This window comes from Typha latifolia, chromosome 3, assembly GCF_019914945.1.
Source record: "Typha latifolia isolate L0001 chromosome 3, TyphaL0001v2, whole genome shotgun sequence".
Lineage (NCBI taxonomy): Eukaryota > Viridiplantae > Streptophyta > Magnoliopsida > Poales > Typhaceae > Typha > Typha latifolia.
The window spans coordinates 16,774,486-16,798,134 of record NC_133088.1 but is presented as its reverse complement, the minus strand read 5'-3'; the positions used below and the strand labels follow the sequence as shown (position 1 = coordinate 16,798,134).

At 39.5% G+C, this 23,649-nt stretch overlaps 4 protein-coding genes across 8 annotated transcripts; 1 reads left to right on the top strand and 3 right to left on the bottom strand.

Annotated features, from left to right (window-relative positions):
- Positions 1–291: 291 nt before the first annotated feature.
- On the bottom strand, positions 292–4,442 carry LOC140784414 (pectin acetylesterase 9-like). Of its 4 annotated transcripts, none has more exons than XR_012108257.1 (14): positions 4,103–4,442; positions 3,951–4,033; positions 3,726–3,855; positions 3,102–3,181; positions 2,752–2,838; positions 2,537–2,661; positions 2,390–2,450; positions 2,230–2,286; positions 2,073–2,150; positions 1,818–1,923; positions 1,590–1,735; positions 1,353–1,463; positions 1,088–1,228; positions 292–629 (listed from the first exon to the last, which is right to left on the bottom strand). XR_012108257.1 is itself a non-coding variant. In XM_073131814.1 (13 exons), the coding sequence occupies exons 1-13, from the start codon at positions 4,233–4,235 to the stop codon at positions 531–533; spliced, it is 1,296 nt and encodes a 431-aa protein (XP_072987915.1). In that variant the 5' UTR covers positions 4,236–4,442; the 3' UTR covers positions 292–530. The 4 variants fall into 4 exon arrangements, 2 of the variants coding, with proteins under 2 accessions (XP_072987915.1, XP_072987916.1); XR_012108258.1 differs by having other exon boundaries at positions 1,353–1,453; XM_073131814.1 differs by lacking the exon at positions 1,088–1,228.
- Positions 4,443–11,010: 6,568 nt separating this feature from the next.
- On the bottom strand, positions 11,011–14,062 carry LOC140783714 (uncharacterized). The gene is made up of 3 exons (XM_073130695.1): positions 13,785–14,062; positions 13,641–13,695; positions 11,011–11,914 (listed from the first exon to the last, which is right to left on the bottom strand). The coding sequence occupies exons 1-3, from the start codon at positions 14,007–14,009 to the stop codon at positions 11,478–11,480; spliced, it is 717 nt and encodes a 238-aa protein (XP_072986796.1). The 5' UTR covers positions 14,010–14,062; the 3' UTR covers positions 11,011–11,477.
- A 215-nt stretch (positions 14,063–14,277) lies between these two features.
- LOC140783713 (tubulin beta-7 chain) lies at positions 14,278–16,733 on the bottom strand. Its single transcript, XM_073130694.1, has 3 exons — positions 16,053–16,733; positions 15,691–15,960; positions 14,278–15,211 (listed from the first exon to the last, which is right to left on the bottom strand). Exons 1-3 carry the CDS (start codon positions 16,444–16,446, stop codon positions 14,538–14,540), a joined length of 1,338 nt encoding a protein of 445 aa, XP_072986795.1. The 5' UTR covers positions 16,447–16,733; the 3' UTR covers positions 14,278–14,537.
- Positions 16,734–19,129: 2,396 nt separating this feature from the next.
- LOC140784124 (AT-hook motif nuclear-localized protein 11-like) lies at positions 19,130–23,316 on the top strand. 2 transcript variants are annotated; one of them, XM_073131341.1, is made up of 5 exons: positions 19,130–20,295; positions 21,303–21,370; positions 21,995–22,126; positions 22,456–22,617; positions 22,898–23,316. In XM_073131341.1, exons 1-5 carry the CDS (start codon positions 19,887–19,889, stop codon positions 23,120–23,122), a joined length of 996 nt encoding a protein of 331 aa, XP_072987442.1. In that variant the 5' UTR covers positions 19,130–19,886; the 3' UTR covers positions 23,123–23,316. The 2 variants fall into 2 exon arrangements, with proteins under 2 accessions (XP_072987442.1, XP_072987443.1); XM_073131342.1 differs by having other exon boundaries at positions 19,208–20,295; positions 22,031–22,126.
- The last annotated feature ends 333 nt before the right edge of the window (positions 23,317–23,649 follow it).

The following is a 23,649-nucleotide window of genomic DNA, read 5'->3' as shown; positions in this document are numbered from 1 at the left end:
CAAGTCATTGTTTCATCAAAAATTGAGTTTTTATTCAAAAGACTCCACATTCGCCTTTATTGATCTCTGATATGATTAAAAACAGTAAAGTTGAGACATATTTGCGTGGAAAGATGTCGCCCCATGTACAAAAGGTTAGATATGAAATCACGTGAGTTATGTTAAAAACATTTTGGGCACTTAATGGTCATAGCTTCCTAGATTAGCATGTGGATTTCCCTAAATTAAAGCTGCCAAAGTTCATTAATGCAGGCCTAATCTAGCTCTACAACTTAATATTCAGACATCCACTTGCTCTACAACTCATTGTTTCATGTCAATATCCACTTGCTATACATCATGCCAAATGATAGTTTAACTTCTGCAGCTCAATTAATTAATCAACACCATATCTGCTTCTTTCTAGAGCCAATATACTCAAGAGTATCTTTACAATTTTGTGTTTAGATATGGTAAAAGAATATTAACTAATAATCACTAACTCAGAATTCTTGCAGCTGAGCTTCCATTGGTTATTTGTTTCAGTAAATTCAAATGAATGAGGGAGGCTGTAACAGGTACATAATCACCAGTAGGGCAGTAAGTGATACTTGTGCAAAGCCATGTAGAGGAGCATGATATCCATCAACCTGGAAGAACAAAGCACAAACCTAATTCAATGAGGATAGAAAACATTCTTATTGAAACAAATTCTTCAGCAATACAAGGGTGATTCTGTTGTCGAGTAATAACTAGACTTGCAAAAAGTGATTGTGCCTGCATAAGTGAACCGTAATGAGAAGGAACTACAGTTGAACAGTGTGTTTCTGCATATATCACACTTTTATTCACTAGATATAATCTAGATAAAGAAAAAGGAATCAGTAATTTCCACCATGCAATGAATTACAGAGGGTCCTTTTTCGCTTACTTGATCTATATCTGCAAAATGTAGCATTTAAAAAATAAGCTAAGCTATTGTCTTAATGCACACCATTAAACACTTAAAAGGTTCAATATGGAAAAACAACCTAATTTTGCACAAAAATCTTAACTGTAACTTTATCAAGACCTAAAGAAACTGTTAGGTAGAGAAAGAGAAATGCACCTAGAAGTATCTTTCAATTTATTCTCAGATAGGTAAATCAAGTAATCAACTATCATTATAATGGCTCTTCTTTAAATCTGAAGAATCAGCGATATCTTTGCAGCTGCAGAAATATTTGTTCTTTGATGCTTAATTCAAGACCTATCAGAAAATGGTATAAAGTCACCAGTTAGCTTCATTTTTTTAAATAAACTTTTAGAAGTTATATTGTTTAGATATACCTCTTGCAGTAAGGTATTAAAGTTTATAAGTATTTCTGACATACCCTATTTGAAGGTATTAGGTTATGACAAGTAGAGTCACAAGGATATGCGCAGTCGGCTTCCTTGACCACCTCTCTTTCGAAGTACCAATCACCTACAGCCTCTGCAATAGTCTAAAAACCCAGCATGTTCATACATCTTCAATTCTTCATATGATCAATTAACATCTTTCACAAGAATATACCAAGAAATTCTCACTATTATAAATCTACGAGTAAAATTTGTCTAAAGAATGATACCTTATTATTTAATCTGGGGGAACTGGGAGCAAACCATGCATCTTGTAATTCACTTTGGCAATGAGCAAAGCAAGAGTTTATAAACATACCACCACTCTTTGAACGATCGAAAGGCCTCAATGCTGTGAGCATTTCAGTTCTAAGACCTGCAAAAAATTTCTGTTCAAGTAACTGTGCACAATTTTGGTCTTGTAAGGTAGAATAGCTATAGTAGACTCAAGGAATAACCTTGGAGAATCATTATTTGGTCTGGCCTACATGATTCAGGATTCTTCTTACAACGGCTCCAATGTCCACTTGGATCAGCTGAAGGTGGCACAAATATATGAGAAAACTGTCCACCAACAGAAACTCAGTCAACAAACATAGAAGCCTTCATGCAAGAGCATATACGAAATTAAGCCCAATTTCAGCCATAAACTAAACATCAACAACAAAATGTCTACTCTTCTGCATTGAGAGTTTCAGCCAAATATCACTTACCTGGTATACATCATACGCTGAATTTAAGATAAAATAAGGTGTTTTGATGTATGCTAATGCATACTGTGGAAAGAAACACTGCAAACAAAATACAACTTGAAATTAGAATCTATTTAGTATTTAATCTATTAGTAAGAAAACAAGAAAAGTCATATACCTGATAAGGATTATCGTGCGAAGTTAAACAATCTATGTTCAGAACTTTTTGCACCACCTACAGCACAAATCTTTGTTAGACAAACATGAATGGCAAATATTAATTTCAGGGCTGTCGTAAATGATCAGCTGCATAAAGAAGATATCACCAGAAAGCTAACCTGCAGATTGACTACGCTGCTAAAAAAGGATCTTATACTGTTCTTTCCGGTTATATCATTCCTGCCAGATAGATAGTTATAAATATTTGAGTATGATCTCCCTTAGTATTAGATTTTAAGGTATGAATCCAGTTGCAAGTGACCTACATATCGAGGAAAAATCCTGCATCACTCATGCACTTTACAGTTGTCATATTAGGAAGATGATTTGCAAGATCATCACAGTGAAGAAAGGTAGCCAGACCTCCAGCAGAACAGCCAGAAAGCAACACCTGTAAGTAAAATGGGTAGTTAATGTTTGATTGTTTACAGAAACATTGCAAGATCAAGCTCTTGAGTAGATGTGGAGGTTTGAATGTTACCTTTTCAGCTTGTATTAGCCCTTTTGGTAGAAGATCACTAATGATAGCATCCCAAATTCTTTTCCCTCTGAAGTAAAGAAGAGTATCCTTCCGATCAAACAAAAGAAAATCCCCCATAAATCAGAAGTTAAAAAAAAAATTATATGAACAAGTAATCTCTGATTATCTACTTTTATATAGGAAAACTAATTTCTCTAAAATAAACATTGTTACTTGTCTCGAATTGTTCAAATGAATTAGCTTCTTCTACTGTGGACTTTGGTTACTCCACAATAGCAAGCAGAGAAATAGTAGTTTTCCATAAGTTTAAATACAAAATAAACTTTAAAATGAAAGATGATTAGCCTTACTCCGCGACTGTAAACCGAGTCACCAGCAAAGGAGGCACCATCGCAATACCGAAGCTTCACACGATTCCAGTCATAAAAATCTAATCATAGAAGCAAAGTTTTTAGTAATTTATCAATAAAACGTGACTCACTAGATAGACATGTTAGCATGACAGAGTACTCTAGGACAACAAATGTAACGGTCTACGTTGCTGGGCAAACACGATATATAGTGTCCGGATGCATCAAGTTCCTACATTATGTTGTGCAGGCAATCTCTCATAGGGAGGGACGTTAATTACCACTCCTTTTTAATAAAAAAATGTTTTGTTTACTCGGTGCATCGCATTACTTAGCTCTTTTGTAAGTTGTCACTTGAGTCATGTAAGGCGAGAGGCGAATAAAGTGGCCGACTGGGCGCGGCCAAATATGGTAAGCGGAGTCCGGGGGCGGTTCGGCTGGGGCCGACGGACCCTCTCCCCATAGATTTATGTAACCTCGTTTTGGAGGAGGCCGTTATCCCGCGGGAGGATAGGCCAGCCTAATATAGCCAACCATTCAAAAAAAAAAAAAATTTGTTTCGTTTCTACCCCTGATCTTTTATTTTTAATCCATCTAAATTGATCCAACGGTCCAAAATCGCACCTGGGTTCATCGCAGGGTCATCGCTAAGTATCCCGGAGAACACCTCGAACTTGTTCATGTAGCGCGTGGATCCCCTCCTCGTCGTCGACCGCTCCAAGCACGACGCCACGTCGTTGCACCACCCACCTCCCTGCATCATCGAGAGCCACCACATCAGACGGCCCGTATCGACCCCCGGCCGGCTCCCTCCGATCAAGATCGGACGGTGCACCATCGATTCCTCACCTCGAATTGCAGCAGCCAATTGCGAGCGCCGGCGCCGACGCCACGGTGGAGGTGGTATGCAGGTGGGCTCCCATCCAAACAAACTACAACATAATTTAACATTAGATTCTGTCGGGAAAATACTCTATGGTATCATATCAAGTTGGAGTCACCTGCTCCGAGAGATGTAGCATTAGGGATCAGCGACATTCCCACTGATAAGGATGAATGGATCCTCCTCGCCATTGTTACCAGAACCATGGAAACCACTATTGTCCACACCACCGCGGATTTGGGTATCGCCATTGGGGACCGGATTGGAATAACCCGAAGCAATCGGAATTGGATTTTTAGTAATAAGGAGTCTGAACACGAGTACGAAGAAGATGAAGAAAGGCTGGTAGCTCGATGAGGAGGAGGAGGAGGAGTGGATGGGATTGAGATGGTTTTATACTTTTATGAGCTCTTCTTCCGTGCCGTAGGAGGAGAGTATGTGTTCATCAATCTATCGGTTAAGATTCTCAAAGGCGTATTAGGAATATAAAAAAAATTAAAAGATATTACCTGTTTAAAGATAAATATTTATTTTTAAAATATATTATGCTGCAAATTATTATTTTTTATAATTACATTATCTTAATAATTTATTAAATAAAAGAAATATGTATCTCAATTTACAGTAATGTATTGATATCCTTTTATTAATTTAAGATTAATTTAAACTAAAATTTGCTAACAGATAGAGATAGATAATTAAATATAAATTAAAGACTTAAAGTCTATCTCTTGTAAAGATAAAGAATCAAATTTAAATTATCTAATATGTAATAATATCTCCTATAACTAAGGTCTAATCATATCTATCATAATCCCTTTTTTTTACTAATATGTTTTTTATTTACGTTATGATTTTGGAATTATTACTGGGTAAATTTTAGAGGGGTGTTAGGAAGGAGGGTGAAGGTTGCGGTTACACGAAGGAGAGAGAGAGAAGAAAACGCCAGCTTTGATAGATACGTTAGTGTTAGTGCGGAAGGGAAGGCGGGACCACCCAATATGAACTAGCAATAGAGGAAAGATAATTAAGTACAGATACTTACCATTGATATATTTACTAATATATAACTTAACTAATATATATATATATATATATATATATATATTACTCTTAACCCTACTATAAATGATAATTACTACATTCCTAAGTAGAGGAACTTTTCGCCTCCAAAATGTAAAAAATTAATCCTATGTGCGAAATTATTTTGGACCATCTTAGCTGTGCTAATCCCGACATTCCAATCATTGCCTCGTGTCACATTCTTCCAGACAAACTACTTGTTCTGACTGTTTTAAATGTCACACTTGACGTAGAGAAACAAAAAATTTTAAGTGAGAATATGGATGCGCGTATCTTATTCCAACAACCAAGAACTTGAAAAGCAGTATGGTAGATTTGTTCAAAAGAAATTAACAGATTAATCCGTGTATTATATATTCAATAACGGAATATTTGTTCAAAATAGTCCATGTATGTTACTGATTGCTTCAACAAGTTCAATTCCCCAACCAGAATTAACACTTCTAACTCCATAAAAATTTCACTGAGGCAATAATTCACGAATAGCTATTAAAATTATTGATCTTTCCTACTTTCTCGGTCGACCGAGCGGCTCTGGAAGAAGAAGAATCTCGGCCATGGTATTCGCGGTAGAGTCATGCCAAGGAAAGCTCTAAATATGGATTGTGGTTGCTTTTGAGTTACACTGCAGCCTTCTCTCTCTCTTCGCTGCTCGAAATCAACCTGGACAAAGAGAATTCAACACCATTAGCATTCAGCCGTATTTATGAATAACAGGATACAGTGACCAGGACAAATATGAGGTTCTGAGAGTGTAAATAAAAGTCTCTAATTTGTTCAATGTTCTTTAATTGCAAAAAAGAGTCTTATCATCAACATTTCAGAATTGCAGCAATTTTTGACTTGATTTAGAGACCCTCTGATTTTATTAGAAGAAATATATACAACTTTTTAACCTTGATCTTACTTTCATTTCTGTGACTGAAAAAACCTAATCTTTATCAGCTGGATTCCTAATTTCAGTAGTCTAATTTGTGAAAGTATTTCATCTCAAACATCCATCAAAAAGTGCCTTCAACTTGAAAAAGATTACTTTGATTTAATTTCCACCTGCATGAGATGTATATGAATGTACTTACATTTGAGATGAACTTAAGACCGAGTTTGAGCTCTCCCTCGTATGTGCCATCATAGAGCACTACATTGTATGGAGCTGGCTTCAGGTCTAGGAAACCCATCTGGTTTCCCTCCATAAGGACTCCTGTCAAATGAACTCTGCATAATTTTTTACGAGTGAGTGATCACGTGCTAACAATAAATTGTTTAGTGACTGTCGAACTTGCTTAAAAGGACTGTCAGCTAATTGATATACTATTTATGTATTAACTGATACCTTCTGTGTCATTGATACTTATACTTGTTCTTCTCATCAGAGTTAGTTATGAGTTATGACTTAAACGTGTATCATGCTGGTATAGAATTTAACATAACTATAAGAGTTGGTAAAATATCTAGATTAATTATGCAGTATATAGTTTTTTTTTTGACAAAAGGCAGAATTGCCCAGTTTCATTGAAACTTTAAACATCAGCTAACATGCATCAATTTGGACCTAACAATCCATAGTTAACACAGTCACAAACCGCATAAACCCCTTATCAACACTTCATAGAACCCACCTTCACAAACAGTCCAGGGTTAAGCAACTCCCCAAAAAGAACCAACATAACCGCCCTACAAGCTAGTGCCAAGATCTAGCAGAAAACATCACAAAATATCACCACTAACAGTTAAGAGTTAAACTCAAACCACAACAGATGAGTAATAATACATTCTAACTCAAAACAAAAAGCTGCTCCAAAAGAAAACATCACAAATGCAGTATATAGTGATTATTAATTACTAAGCTCAAATTGTTGTAGAGGAAAGAAGATTTATATATTTCAACACGACTGGTATCGTATATAAATGATAATGACCAGTAAGTATTGTTTTAAGCATCTTCCAATATTCTTGATTTGCTTACATGTTATAAGGACAAATATTGATAATGCTAACTATAAATGAATTGAAACAATATATTTCTAATGCTTATCGATATTACGTGGTTTCCCCAACACAGCAATCCTCCAAGAAATTATCCTTTTCAATGATTTTCAGCTTGAGCTTGTTCAAATCTTTGCATTCTGAAGATGATAGCGTAAATCTGAACTTCTCATTCCACCAAACTTTCCTATCTTTTCCTGCCCCGACAGTAGCAAAATATTTAAGCAGATAAAATGAGACAATAAATTTTGCTTGCACTTGCTATGTAGGGCACAATTAAGAAATAAAACATGATGTCTCTTATATAGGGATTACGCATAATACATTATAGGAATTGATAGACACATCAAACTAGTGAGCCATTAATGTGGACGTACTGATAATTACAAGAGAGAACTATATACCTGTTGTGATTTTGCTTGTAATTGTCTGATTGCCACATTGGATGATCACATAATGACTTGATGATCCTGCATTCACCAATTGACAGAGGAGAATCATAAATGATTGAACATAAATAGGTAAAAGATTCTTCAAAAATTCACATTGATCAGGTGTTTTTAGTAAGAACTAGTATTGAGATAGCAAGAGAGAGAGAGAGAGAGATAGAGGGAGAGGGGAGGGGAATGGGGAAAGGGAGAGTGAGAGACACCGAGCAAATGAGCATTCTTGAGGCCTTCAGCACTGACCAGAAGAACTTCTAAAACTCCACCTTTCATTCCAGCATGAGAGAGAAGAGGCAGGAGGGAAACATTGATGCAGTAGAGATTTATATAGTCTTTTAATCAAACTGAACCTTTATGGAAGTAATTAAGCTAGAGGAGTTTCATGTAGCTATGAAAAAGCAACCGAAGAAACTTCCAGAAACAATTTCAATGCAGTACAAAACTCTTGGGAACTATTAATGCGCTTGAAAACCAAATCAACAAAACTCTCAGGAACTATTAATGCTCTTGCAAACAAAATAATAGCATGCAAGTAATATTGGACTATAACCCTCAGTTCTTTTAAGTAATTCAAGCAAGGGAAAAGTTCATGTTGCTCCAGTTCCTTTTCAATGGTGTATGATCTTGATAAGTATCTACCATATATAATGTGAGAAATCTGGAATATGCCCAAGTCCTTCAATGCATGAGCTAACTCCAAGTAGATTATTCTGTTGAGCCAAATCTGATGTTATAAACATAACAGAAAAATACAGCACTAGTTTTATAAATACAAATGATGTGTTAAGACTTACGACTTTGCAAACAAACAAGTCCACAAAGGAGTAATCTTGATAATACATATTAAGTCAGGATCAGTCTTCGATCACAATCTCCATATGTGATGCTCTGGCCCTGCGGCCGATCGGGTCACCACCAGCAAGTGTTTGCAATTCAACAACAGAAAGCTGATCAAGCCACCTCACTACATGATCTGCAGCTTGAAGCTCATATACTGGAAGCCTACTTGCAATCCCAACACACCTCATTCCAGCATTGCGTGCAGCCTCAATTGTCAACCTCGAGTTGCCAAATACCAAACACCTATCTGGTTCAATACCAAGTCTCTGTGCTGCGACCTCAAACATCTCTGGCTCAGGTTTCCCTCTGCACACATCCTCCGCTGCCACTGTCATATCAAAGTAGTCTTGCAGATCAACAGCATCAATTGCTTCTTGCAGACTTTGCCGTGGGAGTGTAGACACGACCACCGTCGGAATGCTGAAGCTTAAGAGGGTGTTCATGAAGTCAATAGTCCCCGGCCGTATCCGGTAGTACCCTCCATGGAGAACACGGTAAATTGCTTCCTTGCGCGCCGCTAACCTTTCAATCTCCAATGGGTCTTGTGACCAACAGAGAACGTCCGAAATGGCTTGGTCAGTCTTCATGCCATCAATTTTCTTCAGCAGAGAGTATGGAGGATATGATTTCCCTTCTTCTCGAGACAGCACGTACCACACTTGCGGCTCCAAATCAGGATCGTCGTCTTCAACAATGACTCCCTTCCACTCCAAGATCACACCAAACCATTTACCACCCATCCGTTCTCGGCGCAGGGGTGGCTTTTTAGATTTGTCTTGAGGTGTCATCAGCCAACCAAGGCTGTCCGGAAGTTTATAACCCAGGTCATAAGACATGGCGCGGAACTTGGTGCGTCTCTTCTTGGCCGCCGCCGTACTTGGGTTCAAAGAGGAAACTGGTAGTTCGCCCATCAAATTGGTGACGCCATGCAGGCAAAGCTTTTCGCCAAGCAGGTGGTGAGCGGCAGCGAAGCTGGTTGAAGCAATCATCCTGCGGCCAAAGGTCGAAGGATAAAATCTTTCCAATTTGTGAAGAAAATCTACAAGAGAGTTCGGAAATTAAGATGGAAATTACCAGAATCCAAGTCCAAACTCCAAATCCGAAGAAGAAGAAGAAAAACCACCTTAATTCCCCAAAAGCTGGACTTTTTCTCAGACAAAAACTACACCACGCAGATAGGATTAGGGATCTAAGTTCAAGAAGAATTTTTAAATACGAAAACAAATCCCGAATAATTTCCAGGATCCAAGTGAAGGAAGCCGTTAATTTTGAGATTGCGATGAAGCTAGACTATTTCTCGCAGATTAGGAACGAGGGGCGGAAACCTTGGAGATGGCTGATGGAGCCTAGAGAATCGTGCAGGGCGAAGAAGTTTTAGAGATCGGCTTAGCCGCATAGACATAAAAAAGTGTCAGATCGGGCAATGGATAACATATGACTATGTGAGGGAAGCGACTCAAGAGTCATGACGAGAGAGAGAGAGAGAGAGAGAGAGAGAGAGAGAGTAAGAAAATAAAGGGTATTTTAATTATATATCAAAATTTTGAAAGTAAAAAAAAATATATACAAGAATAATTAATAATAGAATAAGCTCTTTTGCATTAGTACTGAACTTATTCTATCAGTCTTAGCGATTCTCCAGGGAACTTAATTAATAATGAGCAATTCTCCAGACGATAAATGATCTTAGAGTCGCTGTAGATGGTGCAAACCTTAGAAGAAAGTTAGTAAAAGCTCTTGAATACCAAATAACAAAGCTAAAGCCTCACCTTCCAATATAGCTTTACACAAAGTTTCAAGGTGTCTTCTGGCTGGAAAAATAAACCTCCTTGGCCTTCTGATGTCCATGACGCATCTACCCAACACTTATGGCCTGCTCATGCTTTTTCTTTCCATCATGGTTAAATTCATCTTGGGAATCTTCTACTGGGGAGCCTTGCCAATTCTTGGAGTGGACAGTGATAGAGTTTTGAACCCCCGCCTCAACATTGGGAACTTAAAAAAGGGCACCATTCCTCGATTTCCAATGTGCTAAGTAATGATCATGCGGAAGGATAATACTTCATTGTCTTGTAGAGATTCTTTAATGAATGATAACCCAATAGTTTTGTTTGCATGCTTCTCTAGAAAATGGTTACTTTCTCTAAAACAAAGAAAATGGTTACATGTCATATCAACTTTAACCTTAAATCAGGTTAGCAATAAGTTTCCGAAGAGAAGGCTTTTAGAAAATAGTTACATGTCATATAAAATTTATCCTTAAAGCAGATCAGTAATACTTGAACAATAGTGAAATTTTGACATCCAAGAGAGACAAACACTTGTTTTTAAAACAATCTCTAACTATTTGGCATGCCGCAAGGTTAGTATGAGAAGATAAAATTTAAAACGACATCTTCCAAGAATCTGACATTATAGATAATAGATAGGATCATCTTCAGAATCACAAATGACAGCGGAGTGCAAAAGTCAAGAGCAAATTCATTTATAACATTTTCCTTGTGTGTGCCTTCTCGTAGGAGGAATTTAGAGCTCTTAGTTTGTAGCAGAACTCAATAAGCAAATACCGAAAACTGTGACTCCCGACACTGCATCATGTTTTAGAGCAAGATTACAGCAGAAATAATGATAAATAAGGAGTACCACAACGAAATCATTGGCACATAAAACCTGCAAAATCTTATGTTTATGCATTGACATTATTGAGGAGACAATTCAACCAAATAGTAAGAAAATAAACTGCATCCAGGCCACCAGTGATCAGGAAAGAGTTTGTAGTGAAAGGGAACAGATCATTAAGATATCAACTCCTGACTGGTGAAATGTAAATAACTTCCATATGTGGTATAGCATTCATCCTATTCAGTGAAAGTAAAGCAAAAAAAAAACATGGTGTAACAGAGATGGTTTATTTCTCCTCTCACAAGCACAAAATATGTAGAGAACTGACTTCAATGATCTTCATGGATTCACTGCATTCCTGGACACCGGATTTGTATTCCCTCATTCACTGATTCAAATAACAGCAGAAGGCCCCACTAGAGCACTGTCAGAACTTCAACATTAAGTCGACGATTCCTACATATTGGGAGAATATCTGCTGATCAAAGTTAAGAGTCTTCAAGAGAAAGCACATGTTTACTTGGCAGATCGACGTAAGAGTGCATCCGCTTTGGTCACACCATAAAAGACTGCGTTGCTTCCAGGGTAAACTAGAAAGTTCCAGCCAATTGGAGATCCACCAATAACGGAAGACCCTTGAGAAACTTCGTCCAGCTGCTTAGCAGTATCCTTCATTTCACTGCACTTGGATCCTTGTGATCCCTTTTCGGGAAATTTTTCTGAGATGCTCGGCAACTCATCAGAATTAGGTTCATTTTCTGGTGCACCATCTGACAAACTTGCAGCATCAGTAGTTTGGGGCTGTTCTCCCTTCTTTTCTTCTTCTTGGACCTTCTCGGCAGACTCTTCCTTGATAGCCCCACCCAAAGATTTTTCAGTGGGTTCCTTAGGCTCTTCAGAAGCAGTTAGATCATTCCTCAATTTTTTTGATAACTCTATCATAGTCTGTATTTCTGCAAAATGGGTTTACAGTGGATAAGGAAAACATACTAGATGCCAGTAAGGAACCTGCAGTAGATATCCATTATACAGTAAGTCTGCACCATAAAGGGTCAACTTGATACAAGCCAATCACACCATTAGATATCTCAAGTATTGGAACTTTCAACATCATGGTTACTTACTAAGATGCCCTATCACTTAAATGATTTGTCTTGGGATTAGTTCTATGTGGCAGATATTAAATGCTCTGAAGTACCTCATTTCTTCCTTTGAAACTTCTCTGATTGACAATATCTATGTATATATCTAGTTGCACACAATTGGCTTCTAAAAGGCAATGCCAACCTTGCTTTAAAGCAACTCTGGCTATATAGACCCTTGAAGTAGAGCAGAGAGTAAATTTTAGGAGAATAAGAGGCATGAAATGTATTTAAAAGGCAACCCAGTTTTCCATGTGGCAATTGCTTTTCACACTAAATGGAATTCAGAAATGAAACTGGTAAGGGTGTGAATGGCAAATTTATATGAAAAATAATGGAAATAGCTATATATAAAGTAGATGATGAGGGAATCAAAAGGTGAGCATGGAAGAGGAGAAGAATATGATCTATAAAACTTATAGAGAATAATTATGCTCCAGGCCTTTTAGTTCTGATCCTACTTAAGGGCCAGATCAACAACGCTTTTTACTAGAAACAACTAGGAAGAGTTTTACTACTGTAGTTACTTGTTCGCACTTGTTAAACATTGTATAGTTGACAAAGAATAAATGAAGCTTCATAAAAATTGGATGATAACTTACGAATAAATTCAGCAAAGAGAACCTAGTAGCAAATAAGAATATAGGAAGAAAAAAGAGAGTAACGGAAAGAAAGAAAAGAGAATTCAGATCAGAGGGATTCCGTATTTCAGAGAAAAGGAGTAGAAAGGAAAAATAAAATTCAGGGAGGAAATGGAAGAATCCAATATGGAGAACAACTTTATTCCTCTTTTTCTTTAGCATGAATCTAAAAGAAAAAAGTTCTGAAAATTTAGTCTTAGAGCAAGAGCTTATGTCAAATCTTACATGAAAAGGCTTTTCTATAAAATAGAACAAAAAGAGGGCAAAACTCCCTACACAAGGATGACCAAGGGAGGCAGTCAGCCATCCCTTGAGGGTTTTGTAAGAGTGACAATCATGCCAGGTAAACTGCCCGGTCGCGTCTTTCTTTCCCAATTATTTCCTACTTCATGATCTCATGATGTCAGGAGAAAGTTGACCTAGCAAGTAAATAGACAACAGGGCAAACAAAATCTATCCCTAATGTGTGGACTGGGATTAAATGAGCTGTATAAAGTTTCAAAAATCAAAACTAAAATAAAGCTAAGCAAAGTAAAATCCACCAAATCCATGTACATGGGTCTCTGCAATCAGTATTGATCAACCATTTAGTAGCTCATCACAAAGTGGCTTCTCATTATTCCATAATACATCAATACAACCCACGAATAGAACCATTGAGGATTATGACAGTACTGTCTACTAAGAGAACTAAGAATAATGTAATTAAACATTATGTGCTTTTAATCAGTAATCATAGCTACTTTATAAATCACACATAGTTATCGCTCAGATTACTAGCAAGTGCCTGTCAAGAAAACAAAATAGCTCTTTTACTCATGCAAGGATAATACCTACAGAAAATTTTCTACTTCAAGACATAATTGTAATTAAGAATCCAGGAGTACTTGACTTACGCTTTAGTATGTCTTGAGCTGCATTGCTGCTTCTAAAGTCGGGACCTTGGAGAACCTTCAACGGAATTAACAATAGGCCTTTCAGTGTAGACCCAAGATTTAACCGAAATTAGAAGTGAAAATAATAATAAAAAAATAAACTACCTCGACGAACAGAGGGCGGAGATCTTTGACGACGGTGCGGATCTTGAAGTAGATGGAGTTGTGGAAACCCAGATCCTCCAACTTCCTCTTCTTGACTCGCGTCTCCTCCTCCACGGGCGCCGCCGCCGCCATCGATTGTGGTGCTTGCGGCTCCGGGGGGGCAGCGGCGATGGATTCTTGCTCCGCTCTGGGAATAGATGGAGGATTAGCGTCGGGTTCTTGCATAGTGGAGATGGGAGTGAGATCGAGAGAACAAGGGGAAATATATTATGAGTTAGATTTGGGTTTTGGCCTTTTGGGACTTTTGAAGCAGAAACACCGAGGGGGGGGGCGAAAGTGCAAAATTGCAAATAATTGGATGGGCCGGTCTTGGGCCTGATAAGGGCCTTAGCTGGATTTGTCGTATTATTTGCACATATGGACAAAGAATTGATAATATTGCCGACAAGTCGTAGCGTCAGGTTAATTATATTTTACAGATCAAACCCTATTGTTTTAATATTTATAATTTGAGCCCTTCTCTTATAAGCATGTGAAAAGTAAATTGGAAAAGGATACATATTACATCCTCTATACAGCAAACTTACATGGCATTATGGCAATGTAATTAATGCAACCAACCAATGATCGAATTCTCACAAGAATAATCACACACAATTAACAAACAAGCCATAGAGATGCACTCCATGGAAATGTACGTACTTAGGGAAAAATAATGCATGTGTAGATATATATAGATAGCATTTCAACTCCTCAGTTCTCCTCGAGTTCCTCCTCCTCCTCGCCGTACTCGTCGTCGTCGGCGACGGCGTCCTGGTACTGCTGGTACTCTGAGACCAAATCATTCATATTACTCTCGGCCTCAGTGAACTCCATTTCATCCATTCCCTCCCCGGTGTACCAATGCAAGAAAGCCTTGCGCCTAAACATGACAGTGAACTGCTCGGACACACGCTTGAACATCTCCTGGATCGACGTGGAGTTTCCCATGAAGGTTGCAGACATGGCCATTCCCGTAGGTGGGATGTCACACACGCTGGACTTGACGTTGTTGGGGATCCACTCGACGAAGTAGGAGGAGTTCTTGTTCTGCACCGCGATCATCTGCTCGTCGACTTCTTTGGTGCTCATCTTTCCGCGGAACATGGCGGAGGCGGTGAGGTAGCGGCCGTGGCGGGGGTCGGCGGCGCACATCATGTTCTTCGCGTCCCACATCTGCTGGGTGAGCTCCGGGATGGTGAGGGCGCGGTACTGCTGGGAGCCGCGGGAGGTCAGCGGGGTGAAGCCGACCATGAAGAAGTGGAGCCGGGGGAAGGGGATGAGATTGACGGCCAACTTCCGGAGGTCGGAGTTGAGTTGCCCCGGGAATCGGAGGCAGCACGTCACGCCGCTCATCGTCGTCGAGATCAAGTGGTTCAGGTCACCAACTGAATCAATTTTTTCAAAGAGAATTACACATATTGAAAATATAGGGTCGTAGATCTTCATAAACACGTACATTACGAGTGATGCCAAATCTAACAACCACGTGTTAGGTCCGGGTCCTCGTAAAACACATAATGTGCTCCATTTGGGCTTAGGTGGAACACATCCCTACGTGGGGCCATCGCCCACCGGAACCTACAGATCTGGTCTCAGAATCTTAATTGATGGTGATTGAAGAGAAAATTTAGTTATTTACTCCTAAGATTTGAATTGGCCCGTAACCCGATTGGGGAAAAAACTACGTTTTTATACTTGAAGCATATGGAAATAAAGAGTTATTCAATTAAGGTTAAGGCTTGGTCTTAGATCTGGATCTGAATTTGATAAATATATTCGGCTAATTAATAGATCGGATACTACAAGTCATGCCAATATATATATATACGTGTATATTGCTATAACGAAAGAAGATCGCGCTTACAGCTAGGATTGGTGAGCTTGAGTGTCCTGAAGCAGATATCATAGAGCGCCTCATTGTCGAGCACCATGCACTCATCGGCGTTCTCCACCAGCTGGTGCACCGACAACGTCGCATTGTAGGGCTCCACCACAGTGTCCGACACCTTCGGCGACGGGAACACCGAGAACGTCAGCATCATCCGATCCGGATACTCCTCCCGGATCTTCGATATCAACAGCGTCCCCATCCCCGACCCCGTCCCCCCTCCCAACGAGTGGCAGATCTGAAACCCTATAACCAGAATACATCGTATGTTATCAAACCGCTTTAAGCTTTTGAATCAACTAGAATAGAACAGAGTAGAATAGAACAGAACAGAATACCTTGAAGGCAATCGCAGTTCTCGGCCTCCTTGCGGACCACATCAAGAACCGAATCGATGAGCTCCGCGCCCTCGGTGTAGTGGCCCTTGGCCCAGTTATTGCCGGCCCCGTTCTGGCCGAAGACGAAGTTGTCCGGGCGAAAGATCTGGCCGTAAGGTCCGGTCCGGAGCGCGTCCATCGTGCCGGGCTCGAGGTCCATCAGCACCGCCCGTGGCACGTACCGGCCCCCGCTGGCCTCATTATAGTACACATTCACCCTCTCCAGCTGCAGATGCGAGGTCCCCACGTAGTTCCCCCGCGCATCGATCCCATGCTCGTCGCACACCACCTCCCAAAACTTCCCTCCGATCTGGTTCCCGCATTGCCCCGCCTGGATGTGGAGGATTTCCCTCATCCTTTTCTTCCGATCGAACGAGAGAAAGCTGGTAGGGAGAGAATTCCGGGAGGGTGGCGAGGAGATTGAAACAAGGAGGGCCTTTTTGTAGACGTGCGATGGGGATATTGGTGTTAAAAGATTGGCGTTTTTTTCTTTTCGTCTTGGATGGTGGAGAGTTGATGCGCTGGATAAATAATAAACAATACATAGTATTAAAAAGGGTTAATATTCATATGTGGGCATGTTGTTGAGATGGACTACCTAACAACAGCGAGGCTGGTGAGCTGGAAACGTGAGGCGACAACAGAGAGGGGGTTGCAATGCTAAGTCATACATACATATGCCATATGGGTTGTTGGCTGGTCTTATTTCCCAATATTACTTATATAACCCTCTTACATTCATTATTATGTATATACTCATCTAATTAATATTACACTAAAATAATTGCTACTATGATAGACTGGGGGGGTGTGTTGGGGAGGGATTAAGAGGATAAGAAGATGAGAGATATTTCTACTCCAAAATGGATGGGTACTATCAATTATTGGAGGCATGAGAGTATATTCCGGAAATAACCCTCAATGATTGTTTGGCATTTGGATGGAATCCAATGCTATCTGCTGATATGGAAGTAAACGTCAATGGTAATAAAATATCCAAGATTGACGTTAAACTTGCTTCCCCTGGCGGGATCAGGTGAAAGGTCGAGAACTCGAGATTGAGATTTGGAGATAGACAAGAAATAATTAAAATTCTACGCAAGAAAATTATAGCAAGTTTAGATAAGGACGGGGAAGACGATCGAAGAGGCCAATAGAATTATAGTATAAATAATGTCTAATAAGATATATAGTTGATTTGGTACGGGGAAGGTCTATGTCTCTCACCAAACACTGTCGGTGAGTGTAACACCCACTCATGAAGGCTCTCTGCGAGTGTCTGTCTCACCTCAGCTTGGCCCATGCACACCTTCAGGATTTGGAGATGTGAGCTTCTTCTTTTCATTCTTTTTTTAAAATAAAAAATAAAAAAATATGCCCATAAGCTGATATATTAATAAGAATAAATGATTATAATCATGACATTTATACGTTTATAAATAAAAATTAAATCTAATAATGTTACAAGTCCTAAGTGAACTTAGGCACAGACATTAGCCGAAATGATTTATCTGTAGATGCCTTGTATTTGTCTCTTGGTGCATTATTAGGGATTAGCAATAATTTAAAGTATATTTAGAATAAATATGATTAAGACATATTGAGAATCAATTATTCTTATTTTATTGTTGTATTAAACATTATTATCCACCTTTCTTTAGATTTTTTTTTTAATTATCAAAATAGTCACAATTTTTCATGGACAAAGGATAGAGATATCAGTGCCCAAAGTTACTGAGATTTGGGGTGCAAGTATGGTGGGTGATCCATCAACCCAACAAAGCTTAGCCCGTTCAATAGTGAAGGTTGGGCTTTTGACCATCCTGGGCTAGAATCCAATTTGGTTTCTCTGCACACCTATTTGGGCTTAGATAGTGGGTGGGTTCTGAACTCTTTGGATCGGGCTCTGTGAGCCAATAACAAATTTATAGTTTGGGACTTGGATTGGACTCAATTCAGATTGACAATAATCTATTGTTGAAGAAGAGTTTTTTTTTCAAAAAATAAAAAAAGTAATATCCATCTCTTCTTCTCTTGCCCTTGATTAGAGATGGGTGTTAGCTTGTTCCTTAGTTTATACGTAATGATAGAATATCATTTTAGTCCATAAAAGATAAGAAAGTGTGGGTTAAGTATAGGGTGTTAAAGCCAAAGGCGTTGACACCAACCTATAATACTAAGTATGGAGAATTAAGTGATAAAAAATAAATATAGAAGGATAAACTAATATTACGAGAAAGTAGTTACAGTTAAAATGCATTTAGTCCTTCGGCTCAAAATAGAGGGGTCATTTTTTTTTTTCAAATATAAACAAAATGTAGATATTTCGACTTCTAAAGACGTGTATCTATTTCTCAAATCTCAGTTCGATGTATGTTTTAATAACCTTGGGATTTATTTTAACTTTTTATTCTAAAAATTTATCGGTCGTTCACTTGTATGGCACCTTTATTACGTCATAAAGAGGTTTTATTTCGAAATAGATATCTCACTAATCTAATTTTACCTTCGTAATAATTATCCTATTACTAATCCTATCATTGGAGGAGCCTTTCCAGTTGTCTTCCACTCGGTGGAATCTTAAAGGCGTTCGATCTTCGATATCATGCAGACGACCAAAACCCGGTCACCGAAACAAACCCAGAGAGGAAGGAGCATCTGTAGCAGCAACACTGCGGCACATGTACGACAAGCATTAATGGCCGTCCGATAAATCTGACGGCCAGGACGATCCCCCCCACTGGGGTCGCCTCGTGATCCCCGTCCGGAAAATCTCCCGTCTGGGCCCCACGTTCCTCCAGCTGTCTCCCAACTCGCTCGAACCGGGAAAGGTCACGTGATGCCTCCCACTGATCTCGAATACAAAATATCTCCCTGCCTCTACGTCTTTCGGCCGGCCTAATCCTGGATCCAACGGCTGTAAATCTTTCAACCACCATAGGATAAATAGTTTATAAATATATTTTAATAAAGGGGCGTGGCGCAATGCGATATTGAATCATAGTTCAGTTCAGGGACAAAAATATAATTTTTTTTTTATAACTCGGGAAAAAAAAGGGTTTTGGAATTATCCTCCTATCCCGTATCCACCCGTACTCTACCTTGCTGTCTTCTTCGTGCTCACTCCATTCTACACTTCCGCACAGATTAGACAGGGAGATGGAGTGAGAAAAGTTTGATCTCTCTTTCTCTCTCTAGCGTTCCCTTTGGTGGTTTCTCTCTCTTCCGAGCTACTGTGTTCCTCTCTGCTCTCTGTCACTACTTCGCTTTCTTCTACAATTGCTTTAATCCATTCTCTTCTATAATTCTCTCTATCTAGAGAGCGAAGGAACATGGAGATGGAGAAGCTAAGGGTTTTTGGGGAAGCGTTCGGGCTTTAACTTTACCTTTCCTCGCCGGAAACCTGCAACCCGAGCTGCCATTTTGCCTTGCAAAGGAAAGCTTCGGAAGCTGGACCTCTCCCTCTCAAACTTTTTTTTTACCCTTCTTTCCTCTGGGGCCTCAGTTTTGGCGTCTTCCCCGCATTTAAGAAGGCAGACGAGGAAAAGATAGGGCTTTTTGTGCAAAAATGAGCTATAGCTGCAACTTTTCTCCACTTCTCTCGACGTTTCTCGATCGGCGAGTAGGAATTTGGGTTTTGTTGCTTTTCGCCTAGGGTTTCTCTGGAAGGGAAAAATATTGGATTTTTGGCTGCCATCGACCCTCTTCTTCTGTTTTTTCTTCGAACACTTTGACCCAAAGATCTTGCCTTTCGTCTTCTCCGACCGCGAAAAGTTGGGATTCTGTGATCCATGCATGGATGGGAGGGAATCCATGGCGATTTCGACCCCTGCCTCGTACTACATCCAGAGAGGGATCGGCTCCACTGGGTCTCCCCTGATGCGTTCGATGCCTAATCCCAACGCCAGCTTGGCCATCAACTCCTCAATCGAGTTGGCCTTCCATGGAGACTCGCCGGCTCCGATGCCCCCAGCGATCGCCGGGCATGGCGCCGGCGTGAGGCCGGCCACAATGGGACCGGGAGAGCCGGTAAAGAGGAAGAGGGGGAGGCCTCGAAAATATGGCCCAGATGGGTCCGTGGCTTTGGGGTTGTCGCCGGCTTCGGCGCCTTCGGCAATATCGTCGGGGTCGGCTTCTAGTAATCAGAAACGGGGAAGAGGTCGGCCACCAGGAACTGGGCGGAAGCAGCAGTTGGCGTTGCTTGGTGAGCTAAATCTGCTAATTATATTCTTCTTAGGCAGGTGGTTTGCTATAGGGGGGGAGTGGCAGAGGAAGGATTACTATATGTTACATCTCTCTTAGTTTAAATCTCATGACTGGTCTTTTAAATAGTATTTAATTGATGGGGGACAGCTTCTCTTTTTGGATTTTTGTATTAATTTATCTTTACTGTTGACTGGTCTACTTTGGAGAGTATTTTGGTATCGGGTGCAATTCTAATTGCTTGATTTGTCTTTCAAGTTCTTTTTATTTTACTATAGGTGTGCAATTTCGTTTCTTTCTTTTAAGTTTGTTCATTTGCAATTCATTTTGTTTTGTATTTAAGGTTTAAATCTTGTAGATTTGTTTAATTTCTTCTCTACAAGTCTTTGACATATTTTATGAAGCTTTATGTGAGATAAAAAAAAATGGCAGTAGCATATTCTGGGTGAACTTATGAAAGTGATGTTTTCTGCAGTGACGTAGTGATATAAACAAGGGTTGCCACTTACCAATTTGTGGTGCTCCATTTATCATTTGCTTGGAAATACATGATTTTAGAAGTTAAGTTTGTGACGTAAATTTGTAGCTTCCTCTCTAATGCCTATGAGATCATAATGCGGTGAAATCTTTTGTGCTCTTGGATGATGCACTTTGTTCATCCTCTTAGAGTTCGAGTATCTATGCTGGTGTGCTTGGGTTGATATAGAGTTGGTCATGTTCCTTAGGCTCGAAGACTGATGCTTTATTTGCTTTAAGACTTTTCTCCTCTGATAAAGTTACAATACCATGTTCTGTTATTTTTTGGTGTTGCAAAATGACTTTTAGGTTGCCAGTATTAGAGATCTCATTTTGTGTTCCTTTTTAGTGCTTCTGTCTCCCATTAATGGCTTTAAGCATCTGTAATATATGGAATGCTGTTTTCTTCTTGGATATTGGAATGTCATCAGCATTTCTTTCTCTAATTATGGCAAGCACCTTTTTTTTTTCTTTCTTTTTCTTCTACCACAGGAGAATGGGTTGCTGGTTCAGCTGGAATGGGTTTCACTCCACATGTCATAAGGATTGCAGTAGGAGAGGTATCACTTTAACTGTCAGTGTCTCAGTCTTGGGCTTGATTATGAAGTTGTTTTTGGGCTCATTTTATTCTGGCTATCGCTAAATATTTTTATTGTGCTCAGTAATATATTTCCTAACTTGCTTTTTTTTTACCTTAAAGTATTTCTATTGCATCTTTTCACCAAAGCAATGTGCTAAAAAGAAAATATTCTGGCAAATGACTAAAACTTACAAGGTAGACCAGTCTTCTCTTGTTGTTAGTAAGTAACTTTTTGAATTTTTTACTCTGGATGGTGTACATATTATAACCACTGTTTTGCTTCTTATAGCTTGAGATTTTCAACCGTTGCCTAATTCATATCAGTGCAATGAGGTAAAGTGTTTTTTGCAATCTAGATGTGTATGCATTTATGCACACATGCATGAATTGTGTAATTCTACGTATAAATACATAAGCAAGAAAGACTTTGCAATAGTCCTCTATACAATATCCTTAGCCCAGTTGTGATATTCCTATTGGATACAGGAATTTTTAGTCTACACAAGAATCTGAGGTGGAGACAAGACAACAGCATATCTGATTTTCTGACCTTTTAGCTTAACTATTTGTTGATGATAATAAATACTCCTAACTCTTCATGTAGGACATTTCTTCGAAGATAATGTCATTTTCACAACAGGGTCCAAGGGCGATCTGTATTCTGTCAGCAACGGGTGCTGTATCCTCAGTGACTCTCCGTCAGCCTGCAACTTCTGGCGGCACTGCTACTTACGAGGTTTGTCGCTACTCTTTATTATGTTTTTCTGTGCATTAGGCCAGGTTATTCCCTTTCTTTTCATTGCAATGTCTCATGAGACTAGTTTACATAGACCATGTGGACAAATGATGGACCCTGTTGCCATTCCAGCAAATGGTGGGGACACTTGATTGATTCACTAGATCTGCTTTATTTAACTCTAAAGAGTTTGAAGATTATTAGAAATAGAAAGGACTTTTCAAAATTTTGGACTATGTACTCAAATGATTCTGTCACTCACTCACAATATTTTGGTGCAAGTTATTGAGGCTTTTCCTTTCAATCTCAATCGATGCATTTTTCTGCAGGGTCGATTTGAAATACTGTGCTTATCTGGTTCTTATATGATGACTGAAGATGGTGGATCTCGTAGCCGGACAGGGGGTTTAAGCATCTCTCTCTCTAGTCCGGATGGTCGGGTGATCGGCGGTGGTGTTGGTGGACTGTTGATAGCTGCAACTCCTGTACAGGTAACTTGTATGAAACGATTCTTTCCGCTCATTGTGCTACAATCTTGAGATTTCAAGGATTGCTACTTTATGTCTACAACAAGCATGAGTCCTTATCAAGCTGTTGGCACCAGAACCTTCAGTTTACTAGGAGCTCTAGAGACAACCTTAAAGTGTTGACAATGGCCTTCAGTGATGAGATGCATCTATTATTGTCTCCACTTACCATCTTGCATCTTCTTTTGTAGTGATCATTGAGTTGTATATGATTAAAGTTAGGATAACATATTACTCCTTGTAGGTGGTTGTGGGAAGCTTCATTCATGGTGGAACGAAAGCAAAGAACAAAGTAAACAGCACTAAGGAACCAGGTCCTGAATTTGGTTATCCTACGACCGATGATCCAACCACGGCAGTCACCACACTTTCCAATCAAAACATTACACCTGCTATTGGCGGCTGGCCTGCTTCAAGGCATGCAGATATCAGGCCAGCCCACATTGATATTGACTTGACTCGGGGTTAGTGGCGGTGCTCCACAGGCTGTGTATATCAGATGCCTTTTGTAGTGATGTGCATGGGTGATAGTCAAACTATGCATCTTTGGAATCACAAGTTGTACTAACTTATTTCGCAAATATGCTGTCCCATATCCTGCTAAATATTTAGTTCCAGTGCTTCTTTAGTTGGCTATATAAAGTTGAGACAATTGTGATGGTATTTTTCTTGGATTTCTACATCGCAAGCAGGACTGTCTGCACGCTTGGCTGTGGTATGTTAGCAGGATGTCACCTGTATGCTAAAAGCCAGATTCCTTGCACTCCTTAGAATGTTCTCTTCGTTCTAATTGCTTCTGTTACTTACAATCTTCTACAATGACTGGAAATGGCAGCTGTTGTTTGCTACGGGGTTGAACTGCGAAGCCACAATCACATATACAATGGATTTTTCCATGAATTACGCATCCAGCCAACAAGGCCTGTTTTTTGAGGATATTTCCTATCAAAATCTACAAGTCATCTTGTCAGAACCTTCTAAAGCGATCAAAATAAA

Excerpts from the sequence above, each read along its gene's own strand:
- LOC140784414 (XM_073131814.1), bottom strand. The coding sequence starts at position 4,235 with ATGGCGATACCCAAATCCGCGGTGGTGTGGACAATAGTGGTTTCCATG. Across the intron at positions 4,034-4,102 it reads TGCTACATCTCTCGGAGCAG|TTTGTTTGGATGGGAGCCCA; the intron begins GTGACTCCAACT and ends ATTATGTTGTAG. Across the intron at positions 1,924-2,072 it reads CAGCGTATGATGTATACCAG|TTTTCTCATATATTTGTGCC; the intron begins GTAAGTGATATT and ends GTTGGTGGACAG.
- LOC140783714 (XM_073130695.1), bottom strand. The coding sequence starts at position 14,009 with ATGCAAGAACCCGACGCTAATCCTCCATCTATTCCCAGAGCGGAGCAA. Across the intron at positions 13,696-13,784 it reads TCCGCCCTCTGTTCGTCGAG|GTTCTCCAAGGTCCCGACTT; the intron begins GTAGTTTATTTT and ends ATTCCGTTGAAG. Across the intron at positions 11,915-13,640 it reads AGCTCAAGACATACTAAAGC|AAATACAGACTATGATAGAG; the intron begins GTAAGTCAAGTA and ends CCCATTTTGCAG.
- LOC140783713 (XM_073130694.1), bottom strand. The coding sequence starts at position 16,446 with ATGAGGGAAATCCTCCACATCCAGGCGGGGCAATGCGGGAACCAGATC. Across the intron at positions 15,961-16,052 it reads GAACTGCGATTGCCTTCAAG|GGTTTCAGATCTGCCACTCG; the intron begins GTATTCTGTTCT and ends TTCTGGTTATAG. Across the intron at positions 15,212-15,690 it reads CAAGCTCACCAATCCTAGCT|TTGGTGACCTGAACCACTTG; the intron begins GTAAGCGCGATC and ends AAATTGATTCAG.
- LOC140784124 (XM_073131341.1), top strand. The coding sequence starts at position 19,887 with ATGGATGGGAGGGAATCCATGGCGATTTCGACCCCTGCCTCGTACTAC. Across the intron at positions 21,371-21,994 it reads TAAGGATTGCAGTAGGAGAG|GACATTTCTTCGAAGATAAT; the intron begins GTATCACTTTAA and ends CTCTTCATGTAG. Across the intron at positions 22,127-22,455 it reads GCGGCACTGCTACTTACGAG|GGTCGATTTGAAATACTGTG; the intron begins GTTTGTCGCTAC and ends ATTTTTCTGCAG.